We start from the raw sequence: 12,851 nt of genomic DNA, 5'->3' as shown, positions 1-12,851 counted from the left end.
CTAATTATTGAAACCTCAATTATAGTCATTCATTACATCAGTTTAGTGAATAATAAAGTAATTCTTTCCCTTCAGAAAGCTCTCAATTGCCGCTATTAACAAGAGAGAAGCAGGACAGTATCATATTTATGAGTGCAGGCTCAGCCACGGACTACTTGTGACCTTACACAATTTACCTATTCTCTCTGTGCCCTAGGTTCCTCATCTGTAGATGGGAATAATAACAGAACATTACTCATAGAGGTAATGAAAAGAGCAGGTAAGTCATTTCAAATAGAGTGCTTAGAACAATACCTCACAGTAAGCACTCAATAAACGTTCATTTATAAGCATATGTATCACACAGGGGTAAGTAAATTCTCTTGTAATTCAAAATTTCAGACTTCAAATTGGTAGTTATGATTTGGAAAGCCTGATCTTGTTGTGTTCCAAGAAATTTAAAATCTCAATTTCTAAGTGGGGAGCTGAGAAGATGAAGGCCTGATCTGGAATATCTGTTATCTTTCCTTTGCAACTTACAAGAGATTCAGCAAAGCAGCTACCAGATAGGTAACTCCTGGAATGCTTTAGCTTTGAACTCATTCTGCACTTTCCATTTTACTGTTGCCTATTATTTTCACTCTACTTTGTTTTAAAATCACCCTTACGTGATAAAAAAAAACTCCTTATAAGCTAGGAATAATAGGGAACACCTGTAACCTGATAAAGGGTAACTAACACAAATTCACAGTAAATATCAAAGTCAATGTGATCCTTGAGATACATTTATTTTAAAGTCAGCATAAGATGTAGAGGCCCACTCTCATTTCCTCTATTCAATATTATACAGGAAGGCCTAGCAAACACAAGAATCAGAAATGAGACAGGAAAACTATTAATTTGAGATAATAACCAATCTAATGAGAAAATCTAGAAATTATTAGAACAAGGTAACACAGGAGAGTTGATGGATGTGATATACAAAAATCAATAGCATTCCTACATAATTGGAAAAGCCTAAATTATTATTTTAAAAGAGGTTGCATCCATAAGATCCACAAAGGTTTTTAAAAAACACATTTAAAGTTACAAAACATAACTGAGGCATTGAAAGGACTGAAAAACGGAGAGATAACACACTCAAGGATGGGATTATCAAAAAGATACAAAATTTCCCTAATTAATCCATTAAGCTTAATTAGATTCCAATCAAAATCTCATAAGGTTTTCCTAGAATTAAACAAATAAGCTAATTTTTTTTTTTTTAAAAGCAAAGACCCAATAACAAAGTATATTTTTTAAAAAGAAGATTAAGGGGGAGGGTGGTTTAGGCCCTGGAGATACAAGATTTATCAGGAAGCTAAAATAATTAAGATTAAGACAATGTGCTGCTGAGCAGGATCAGAGCAAAAGAGACAAGAGAACCTATAATCAAACATACTCTTTATGAATGAAAGCTCAACTGTGAAATTTATTTATTTATTTATTTATTTATTTATTTATTTATTTATTTATGGCTGTGTTGGGTCTTTGTTTCTGTGCGAGGGCTTTCTCTAGCTGTGGCAAGCGGGGGCCACTCCTCATCGCAGTGCGCGGGCCTCTCACTGTCGCGGCCTCTCTTGTTGCGGAGCACAGGCTCCAGACGCGCAGGCTCAGTAATTGTGGCTCACGGGCCCAGCTGCTCCGCGGCATGTGGGATCTCCCCAGACCAGGGCTCGAACCCGTGTCCCCTGCATTGGCAGGCAGATTCTCAACCACTGTGCCACCAGGGAAGCCCAACTGTGAAATTTTTTAAAAAATTATAGAAGAACTTTATGATTTCACCTCAAGGTAGGAAATAATTTTCTTAGAACACAAAATGTATAATCTGTGAAGGAAAAAAAAATGACAAATTTGACTCCACATTTTTGAGTTTTCCTATAACCAAAAACATCACTAAAAAAAAAAGTTCAAAGATAATCAAACTAGGAGAAAACATCTGGAATACTTGAACACTGGAAATATCTGGAATATTGGCATCTAAAATATATTAGGAATTCCTACAAATCAATACAAAAATGATCAATAAGGCAATAAAAAAATAAGCCAAAGATATAAAAAGCTGATTGACATAACTGACAGTAAACATATAAGAGACATAAAAAGTTAACTCAGTCTTAAATGCAAATAAAAGTAACACTGAATATTGACGCTCATCCATCAGATCTGCAAAAATTAAATAAAATAATGGGAGTGTAGAAGGAGGGAAGAGGAAAGAGAGCCTCATACCACTGTTGGTAGATATGCAATTTGTTTCAGATTTTTTTTGGAATACAATCTGGTCATACTTTAAAAATTACAAATACACATACCCTTTAACCCAGCAATCTCAAGGCCACTCACTGTATGTACTGAGCATCTGCTATGTGCCAGTGTGTAGTGAAAATTTAACCTTGTGTACACAAAGAGAGGACTGGTTTTGCCCATGACTACTGGGAGGTGACCTCTATGCCCCTGGCATGTCCTGCCTGATGGGAGTGTCTCTGGTCACCCAGTTTGGCTCTGGCCACAGGACAGTCTAACAGCGTGACTTGTGACAAGGTCTCTGGGGCACACAATATCACTTCCGGCCTCTAGAGGAACTAGCAACTAAAGATAAGCCTGACCTCCAGGCCCTCCCTGGAGACTGAAGTTCAGCCACACAGATAGTAGGTGATCGAGCCCCAGTAAAATCTCTGGACGCCAAAGGCTCGGGTGAGTCTCCCTTGGTTGGCAAAACTCAGTGTGTACTGTCACACACTGCAACCAGGAGAAGGGAACACCGTCTGTGACTCCATGGGAGCAGACAACTGGAAATGCTGCATTTGGACCCCTCCTGGACTCTGTACTGTAAGTCTCTCCCCTTGGCTGATTTTAATTTTTATCCTTTTTCTGTAATAAACTATAGCCATCAACCTAACAGCTTTCAGTGAATTCTGAGTCCTTTTAGTGAATAATCAAACCTGAGATGGTTGTGCAAACCCTTGAACTCGCAACTGTGTATCAGAAGTGAGGACAGTCTTATAGAGACCATTCCCTCAGATTTTGCAGCTTGGCTAACTCCATGTAGCCAGGAATAGTTCTTGGCCTTCATGGAACTTACATCTGGTTTGAGGGGTGGGGGATAGGAAGAGAAGATAGATAGTAAGTAATAAATAAAGTATATAGATTTTAGAAGATAATAAGTGCAATGAGAGAAAAAAATGAGGCGTAAGGGTATTCGAGTGTATAAAAATAAATGTACGTAACCAAGCAAGACCCTATAGGACCTTCCTGGGATTACCCCTCCTCCCTGGCCCCAAAACCTCTGCCTGTCTTTTGTCTGTAGAAAAACTTTAGCTTCCTAGGCCTTCCCCGAGTTCCAAAGAATAAATTTAATCAGAGAAATGAGAAAATGCAGAAGCAAAGGAAAACAGTCAAGCAAGACAAAATAATAATAGTTTAGCCATTAAACAAAGTCAAGGACCTTTAGTTCCTCCTTAAGGGCTATGGATAATATCCTGAGCCATATCCTTTGAGCTGTTTTGCCGATACTGAAACCCCCACCAGGTGGAAGAAGTTAACTGTGTGCTGCCAAAAGCCTGTAGATCCCAGACTGGTTAGAACCAGAAGGCTGATGGGATTACCTCACCTCTAAGCAATCAGAAGAATGTCTACAAGCTGATCATGCACCCCACACCCCTGCTCCCTCACTTTGTCTTTAAAAACCTTTCCCTGAAGGGAAGGGAAAAGGAAGTCCCTAAACCTTTCCTCTAAGTACAACTGTATGCTGAGTCTCATGAGTCCTTTTAAACATATGTGGTCTTGGGCTTCCCTGGTGGCGCAGTGGTTAAGAATCTGCCTGCCAATGCAGGGGACACGGGTTCAAGCCCTGGTCCGGGAAGATCCCACATGCCGCGGAGCAACTAAGCCTGTGCGCCACAACTACTGAGCCTGTGCTCTAGAGCCCGTGAGTCACAACTACAGAGCCTGCATGCCACAACTACTGAAGCCCACGCTCCTAGAGCCCGTGCTCCACAACAAGAGAAGCCACTGCAATGAGAAGCACGTGCACTGCAACGAAGAGTAGCCCCCGCTCGCTGCAACTAGAGAAAGCCGGTGCACAGCAACGAAGACCCAACACAGCCAAAAATAAATAAGTAAAATAGATACATTAAAAAAAAAAAAAAAAAAAAAGTGATCTTGGGGACCCTAAAACAACCAAACTGGAAATAGTCCAAATGCCCATCAACAGGGAAACAAGTTAATTATAGTTAACTTGTTAATAGTTATAGTTAATTATTAACTATACTACATCTATACTATGTAATATAATGCCATCCATGAAAATAATGAGTTTAATTTAAACCAGTTGTCTTGGAAGGCATTTCCACAATGCACTGCTGAGTGAGTAAAAGAAGATTCCATATTTGAACACGGAATAAAATGTGGCAGGATACATCACATTAGGCTGTTAACAATGGAGTTATAGGGAGTGGGCACAATGTTTTTTAAAAAAGGAGAAAGGAAGAGGAGACATAAAGCAAAAAAAAATTTTTAAAGACTAAGGAAAGGGAAAAACTTTATGTATAGATATAGCTAGCAAATGAATAGAAGATCAATAGATCAGTGTAGAGGGAGGTGGCAGGAAAGGCTGGGAACAGCTGCTGAAGTGACAGAGCAGTGGCCCCACGCAGTGTGCTGGAAGACAAAACGTCCAGGTAGTGGCCTGCAGAGTCTGACCCAGAGTATGATGGGGCATCAGCAGGAGGCCACAGTCCCTAGGCTGCCTCTTTAAGGGATGGGGTGGAGCCACGTGGAAGCTCCACACTTCCTGAGCCCAGGTCCCCTCAGTTCAGTGAAGCCATGAGTGCTGAGATGAAGGTGACAAGCCAAGGGGGCAGCACTGGCCACAGTCATCCACAGGTGCTGCAGGCCCCTGGTGTGTACACTGCTGGATACGCCTAATATTAGAGAGGTGGCTGAGAGGGACTTTGCTTCCACATTCCACATTTCGGCTGTTCACAGTGTTTGCTTACAGGACACATGCTGACCACTTAGCTGAAGCCCAGAATCTTCCTCCACTCACAGAGGCTCAGAAGGATAAGTTTTGACATCTATCAATCGTCACCCTGGCTGCCAAAGTCAAGTGTATCCTATATGCAGTACCACTGGAGGACCCTGTCCTGCAGAACATGTGGCATCTGGAAGACCCTGTCATTGAGGCCGTGTACGCTGACGTGATTCGCCTCCCTCAACCAGCCCAACCAGAGACTGGAGGTTGACATCCAGCACCAGGACCTCAGTGCCACTGCCTGAATCCTGCAGGAGTGGTGTGTGGGCGGCAAAGTGGTGCTGTCAGGCACTGAGGAGCAGGTGAGCCATGCAGCCACATCTCAGGACCCTGAGCAACACGTGACTGAGCTGAGGGAACCAACCCCTGGCACCAACCAGTGCCAGCCCAGCGAGAAAGCTTCAAAGGGCAAGGGGCTCTGAGGGAGCGCCAAGATTTGGTCCAGGTTGAACTGACAGGACTGTCATTTCTTCCCTGGGACTGTGGGGTCCCAGCTATCTGCCTGCCCCTTACGAGTCCTCAGAGAACTTTCCTGTGCCCCTGACCAGTTGATAATCCTAGGTTCATGACCCTTCACCTCCCTTCTTCTCTCCCCGACTCCCAAGGGAGGAGGCAAGTACAAGTCATGTTTTTGTTGGTACTTTTTGTTGTATGTGACTTTCTTTCTTTTCTTTTTCCCCTTTTCTCTCTTTTTAAAAATAAATTTATTTATTTATTTATTTTTGGCTGCATTGGGTCTTCATTGCTACATGCGGGCTTTCTCTAGCTGCGTTGAGCGGGGGCTACTCTTCGTTGCGGTGCGAGGGCTTCTCATTGTGGCGGCTTCTCTTATTGCAGAGCATGGGCTCTAGGCAGGCAGCCTTCAGCAGTTGTGGCATGCGGGCTCAGTAGTTGTGGCTCACGGGCTCCAGAGCACAGGCTCACTAGTTGTGGCGCACGGGTTTAGTTGCTCCGCGGCATGTGGGGTCTTCCCAGACCAGGAGTTGAACCTGTGTCCCCTGCATTGGCAGGCGGATTCTTAACCACTGCGCCACCAGGGAAGTCCTGTATGTAACTTTCTTATGTGTGCCATTGTTCCCTCCTCCTCCCTGCCATGCTTTCTCCCCTGTTTCTTTAGGAGCCAGCATCTGTCCCTGTTTATTATATGTCACTGAGTAGGCGGGGCTGCTATGTCCTCAGCATAACCCACATGTGTTCCTTCTCCCACCACCCCAGCCCTGCATACCTAACCCCCAGCTCCTACTCCCTGCCCCCAGGCTATTTGGGGAGCATCTGAAGAGCCACAGGGCTCCCACCTTAATTCCCATCCTGAGAGTTCTGGGAGCCCGCCTGACTTTCTAGGAGTCACTGATGAAAGTCTAGGACACTTTCAACCCAGAATCCTGTCACACTGCTGTTGTTTCCTTTCCTCTTTCCTGCCCTTGGGTCCTGGGAATGCTACTGCTTTGATGACTCCATGGCCCAAGGGCAGCTGTTTCTTGAGCTGTTGTGAGATGGTTCATTCTTGGCCCTGGCTATCTTAGAAGGCCTGATGGCAATCCTGGAAGGATTTATACTTCCTTTTGTGAGTTTGGTGGGGAAGGGCAGGGGATATATTGTAATAAAAAGAGTATATATAAATATATCTATATATAACACGACAGAAATAAATCTGCAAGAGGTCTATCTACAAAAAAAAAAAAAAAAAGATTAATGTAAAGGAGGTTCACAAGACCCTTAGTTATACCATCTCATCCTTTTCCTTCTTCGGTGGTATAGTTGCATAATATAAGCTCTTAACTGTCTAAAAGCACACGAAGAGGGGGGAAAAAAGAAGGGAAACAAAGGCATGGCAAATAACAAAATAAAGATGGCCAATTCGTAAATAACTGAGATTTGCCTATAGTTAGACAAAGCAAATTCACATGTTGATTTTTATTCCATAGTTAGTCACTTAAGTTTTCATTTTACCTTCTCTGTTGTTACAAAATAAGCTGAGCTACCGACTATAGAAATTGTTCTTTCCTTCTGGACGCTAGATAGGTGAGACTCTCATTACAATTGTCACAATCTACCTCCCTTATTTACCCATACAAATACTTATATTAACAGAAGATGTCAGAACTGAAAGGGACCTCATATCAATAGGTATCAATTCCCCCCCTTTTTTTTTTAATTAATTTGTTTATTCATTTATGGCTGTGTTGGGTCTTCATTTCTGTGCGAGGGCTTTCTCTAGTTGCGGCAAGCGGGGGCTACTCTTCATCGCGGTGCGCGGGCCTCTCACCATCGCGGCCTCACTTGTTGCAGAGCACAGGCTCCAGACGCGCAGGCTCAGTAATTGTGACTCACGGGCCTAGCTGCTCCGCGGCATGTGGGATCCTCCCAGACCAGGGCTCGAACCCGTGTCCCCTGCATTAGCAGGCAGACTCTCAACCACTGCGCCACCAGGGAAGCACCCCCCCTCTTTTATGAAGAGGAAACTAAGGTTCAGAGAGGTGAAAAGAGGCAGCATGCCAAAAAACACAACTCAAATTAATAGGAGAGCTGAGACATGAACCCAATTTCCTGACTCCAGACCCAATGAGTATTGTTTCCATTACATGATACGGCCCTGACAGCGTCACTCACTGAACCACCCCTAATCGATAACGTGGCCATTCAATGGTTAGCAGCGTAAATAAGAAGAATCCCCAAACCTCTGGTTGTTTGCAGATGGTCGCCAGAGAACCATGATGACAAAGAGGATCATGGAGAACAGCAACCGCCAGATGGCATCGTCCACCCACAGCTCCCGCCAATCCTACCAAAAGGGGAAAAAATACATTTATATACATTATCTTAACCCTTTGTTCGCAAAGCCCTTTGCATAGAACAAGAACTATTTGTTTATTCATTCAACTTATATTTACTAAGGGCCTGCTATATGCTAACAAGCACTGTGCCAAGCACAAAGTGAATGAACCTAATTTCTTCCCTTGTAGTGATTACCATTGTTAAAGAAAAGGCACTAACCAAACAGAGTGCTTGTCAATGCTTCATTATAGCTCCGAGAATCTTTAGGGAAGGGTTTTTATATAAGGTAAGAGAAAGTAACATCAGGTTGTTATTTTTTTATAATTTTCATTTCTTTAGTTTTACCAAAACAGAGCCTTAGTTGCCTCCAAAGAAATGCTACTGACCATGGTCTTTGTGCTCAGATCTTAAGGACATGGTTTTTACTCAATTAGCATTATTCACACATACTTAATGTTTAAGACTCTGGATTTCTTATTTGAGAATTTTTAGTTAAAGCCAAGATTGGGTTATGACAGACTGTGGTTATCACTTACAAAATTCTCTTGAACTACTAGTATATATAGTATATGATACATATAGAATACTCAGGAGGAGAGAAGCATTCTAACCCTCAGAGTGGAGACCTAACTCTAATTTTTTATAAGGTACAAACCTTACCACTGTCATCAACATCATTGTCTGTGTGTAACAAACAGTACACTATTCCTAAATGCATGTGTTTGTTAACTCACCGACTGACAAGTCACTATCCTGAACTTCATGGTTGTCCAGATGATAAACACAATAGATGCTAAGAGGAAATATAAAACCTGGTCAGTATGAATGTTGGTTTACATCCCCAATTACATTCTCCAATTCTGGTTAAGTGGAATCCCCCACATCCCTAACCCCCAAACATCACCGACACTTTCTGTTATTTTAACATATTTATTCAATACAAATTTACTTAACTACTCTATACAAGGCCCATGTACTCTTGTCAAACCTTTCTGTACTTAAAGAATAGTTTTGTTTACTATCTGGCTAATTCAGTAACCCTGAGAATTGGAAATGAAGTTATTGGAAACGTGGCTTTTCCCAGCAATATCAATAACACAATTTTTCCCCTTCCTTTATCCTTAGTATAGTAATGCTAATTTTTCTTTAGCTGGTCAGATGGGGAAAAAAAAGGCTGATAAAATGACTGCAAGACAAACACAACTGTTGGTTCCAATCACAGGCCAGACTTCACTTTTCCTGCTACAAGGGCCAAAAGGCAGAAAATAAGCCTACTTTGGCTATGGTCTACCTAATGTCTATATTTTATGCATGCTTAGTAACATACGTACAAGGAGTATAATGGCAATGTACCCCGACCTAAAATTCTATAGCTATTTAATAAAACCAAATAAGCAAGTATTAATGTCTTCTAAAAGGAATCTGAATGCTCTATGGCACTCAAGCTAACTTGCTTCAAGAAAAAGAATGGAGACAGGATAGAGATATGCTAACAGCTGAATTAATTTTCATCTATTATACTTAAACTAAATGGTTCTCAATCTTTTCTGAACCACAGACCCCTTGGAGAATGACAAAAGCTAAAGACCACTTCCCCAAGTAAAATGCACAAAACTTTTCTATGTAATTTTACAGAGCCCACCTATAACCTCTCAGGTTAAGAATCTCTGTTCTAAAAGGATCACATTTAAACATCAGGAAGAAAGTCCCCGACTTACCTGCCACTGCCAAGATAAGTGTGTTGGTGAAATGTCGGTACAAAGAGAGTTTTACAATGTTCCTCCGAAGTTTTAATAGCTTCATTGTTTGAGTCAGGCTAATAAATATGTGTTTGAAGGTCAAGGAAATCAACATTCAGAAAAACCATAAGCTATTAAATTAATCCTCGTTTCTGAGGATCTGGGGTCATAATGATAGAGCTATGGATCCCAGAGGCCTCACAGCTCTCTTATTCTCAATCTCACAACCACCCCAAGCCTCACCATGATTAATAAGAAAGTCTTCATTTTCAATGAGATACTGAAGAGAAGACAGAGCCAGGAAAAAATGAGAATGGAGAAAAATAAGAAGAAAAAAGAAAAGAGGAAAATATTAAAAAGAGAAATAAAGACAGGAAGCAGCTTTCTAGAGAAACAAAAAGAAAAAAGAAAAAGAAAGACAAATGGAAGAAAATGAAATGAAAATGAGTAACAGGTAAGGGAAGAGAAGTTAGCATTATCTTCTCTCTTCCTTTAAGGTAGGTAGCTCTGTTCTCACTGTCCCAGCTAATCCAGTCTAGGGTCATAAATACACTTATGCCTACAACCTTCCAGAGTTCTACACTTAGACCCCTTGTGCCATATTAAGAGCACTGCCATCAGCTGCCAGATCAATCCTGAATTAAAAGGACAGTACAATTACAATTGGTTGAGTATTCCAGGCAGTTAGGCTCTAAAAGTAATGACTCTCCATTTTCAGAACATTATTCCCAAGTAGAAGTTGCCACAGAAGACAGGAGGGGAATTGATGACTATTGAAGAGGATATCTGCTCTCATGTCCGACTTTCAGAATGAGCAGATACAAAAATCAATGAGGTGGAGCTTGGTCTGTGCTTTGACAAAGACTTATTAACAAGCTGCTACCTAAACACTGGGTTATCTCATTGTTTGGTCCAGCCCCACTTTCCTCTCTCCACTCCTCCCAATATTTATAGAGGTTCACAAAGCACACTTGAAAGATATTGACCTAGAAAAGCTTGACCATTTGAACCAAGAACACTTCAATTTCAAAGATTTCTGATATATGATAATCTACTCAAATTCATAAAATTATTTTGTTTACATTCAGCCTTTTATAACCATCACAGTTTATCAAGACAATAATATTGCACACAGAAGCAAATACACAAAAACCAACACAAATTTAAAAAAAAAAACCAAAAGGATAAAAGTCCCAAAAGTCAAATCCTTCATCCAACAGGCCAAGTCCCTAATAAACAGTATTTAATTTTAAGAAGCAAGAGAAAAAGATTACTTAAATAGAAATCTGTCTGTTACGTGCTGGTTAGCTTCACCTGTAAACGAATCAATATTTACTTCAAAGAGTGGAAGCCTTCAGACAATCTGAAGTCAGCTTTTGAACAGGGGTATAAAACACTTACCCTGTAAGGGGTTAAACCTGCTAAACCTACATAGAATTTTAAGAGAGTCAAACAACCTTATGTAATCCCCAAACCACATTTTAAGAATCAAAATCTTTTCATAATTTTCAAAGCATTTAATAATTCCTAGAGGCTGAAAGAAATGTCAGGAGCAGGGCGGCCAGTGATTCTAACACTAAGTGGGGTGCACAAATAAGTCCAAAATCAAAGTGAAATGTTCATTAAAAAAAAAAAAAGGAAAGCCACAAGCTTTCATCTTGTGCTCAGATCACAGTCACCAATTTCTGATGCAATTTTAAAAATTAAAAACAAAAAAACTGCTTACCTGAGGCCTCAGGTTGTTAGACTAAAAATACCCTACCTAATCCCAGACTAAGGAGTAATCAATAAAACTGTTAAAAAAAAAAAAAACCCTTTGCAGAAAGATCAATGGAAACCCATCTCCAAAAGGAGAAAATAGACTGCCATCAAAGAATCCAATGAGAAGGATATCCACCAGCACAGGGCAGTGTCTAGGAAAGCCAAGGGGATAAAGGCCAAGGAAGCAAGATCAGTCTGGGCCTGCAGACAAAGAAAAAGAGGTGGTGAAAAAAGAGATGTCCAGAGAGGCACAGAAATGAAACCAGCACATGATTCTGCATTTATATAATCATCTGGAGTGGTTTTGCATTTGAACTGAAAGAAAACAAAAAGGAGTAACATTTGGCACCTGCATCACTCTTCCCTTCTGACAAACCATCATGTATAATATACAGCTGTAAGCATTTCACGCAAATTGTTGATTACAATCTCAGTACAATGAAACGTGCTGCTAACTAATAAGGGTTCTTTAATATAGAGTTATAACGTGGTAATAGAGTTCTTAGCACCCTAAGATCCATGGTAGGAAGCAACCACACCAAAAACTTTATGGCAGTATAAGTTCCCATTCCATCCTATCATTTCCCATCATTTTGGTTTTGGCTATAAGTCCTAAAGACCCTTCTCATATTTAAAATTACTGCATCATTAATATACTAAGAATTATTGATTTCTGGAATTGTAATATACAATGTATTTTTATGAAAAAGAGCTCACCTCAAAATAAGATGTAAGGCAAGTATCTATCCCCAAAACTATGCTGCTTGCTTTCATAAAGTTTAAGATGCTATTTATTTAACCCTAACTACCCAATCACCAGGGCATTACTGAAAGGATATCCATAAAATAATACAGGCATCAATTGCTGAGAGGGCCAGGTTTACTATCAAAGCCAAGGGATAAGAAAAATACTACAGCAGCAGAAGAAAGAAAATGAAATTGACAGGTGGTTAAAGTTGCTGAAAGTCTAAGGAAATTACATACAGAGGACAGTGTGGTTTGAAAACCAAATTTGCATCCATAAAGTGTTTCATTTAAGGGGCAATTTGTTGCAAAACTTACTGAGCCCAGTTTGAGAGAAAAGTTGACAGCATTTACCATCTTGAATCTAACAAGTTATTGCAAAGAGAAATTTTTAAATAAATAGGAAAATAACTGGAATGACCTAGGGAGGCCCACTTCTTCACATTAATCCAGCTCTAACATAAATTTCTTTTATCACCTATGTCTCAGTGCTTTGGTTTCCTTCCCTAACAAAAGGCATAATTATGTAATTGTAAATAATTATGTAAAATATAATCAGTTGAATTTTAAGAAAGCCTCCGAAATGCAAGTGCTGGTTAAGCAAAGAGCACTGTCACTTTAAAACAAAAACCAGATTAACCAGCAAGTGCATGATTACAATGTTTGTCACTTAGGCAAGAATGGAGCCAGCTGCTCCACTGCTGCTTCCCACCGGGGAACTAGTAAATAAGCAGTAATCTGGGGACAGGTGGGAAAGCGTTCATTCCCCATCACACATTAAA

General features: G+C 40.6%; 1 protein-coding gene and 1 pseudogene across 2 annotated transcripts in view; one reads left to right on the top strand and one right to left on the bottom strand.

Moving 5' to 3' along the window:
* TMEM87A (transmembrane protein 87A) overlaps window positions 1–12,851 on the bottom strand; it is a 43,793-nt gene that overhangs the window by 6,429 nt on the left and 24,513 nt on the right. Inside the window, exons 12-15 of one of the 2 annotated variants that reach the window (XM_059913524.1) lie at window positions 11,458–11,526; window positions 9,544–9,652; window positions 8,560–8,618; window positions 7,729–7,832 (exon numbers count right to left, since the gene is read on the bottom strand). In XM_059913524.1, the coding sequence (XP_059769507.1) occupies window positions 7,729–7,832; window positions 8,560–8,618; window positions 9,544–9,652; window positions 11,458–11,526 (341 nt within the window). Of the gene's footprint in view, window positions 1–7,728; window positions 7,833–8,559; window positions 8,619–9,543; window positions 9,653–11,457; window positions 11,527–12,164; window positions 12,237–12,851 lie in introns of both variants that reach the window. The other variant, XM_059913526.1, reaches the window with a different exon arrangement.
* Window positions 247–5,505, top strand: LOC132360817 (COP9 signalosome complex subunit 7a-like; annotated as a pseudogene).

This window comes from Balaenoptera ricei, chromosome 2 (genome assembly GCF_028023285.1).
Source record: "Balaenoptera ricei isolate mBalRic1 chromosome 2, mBalRic1.hap2, whole genome shotgun sequence".
Taxonomy (NCBI): Eukaryota; Metazoa; Chordata; class Mammalia; order Artiodactyla; family Balaenopteridae; genus Balaenoptera; species Balaenoptera ricei.
The sequence above is the reverse complement of the archived record's forward strand: the minus strand, read 5'-3'. Positions and strand labels throughout refer to the sequence as shown.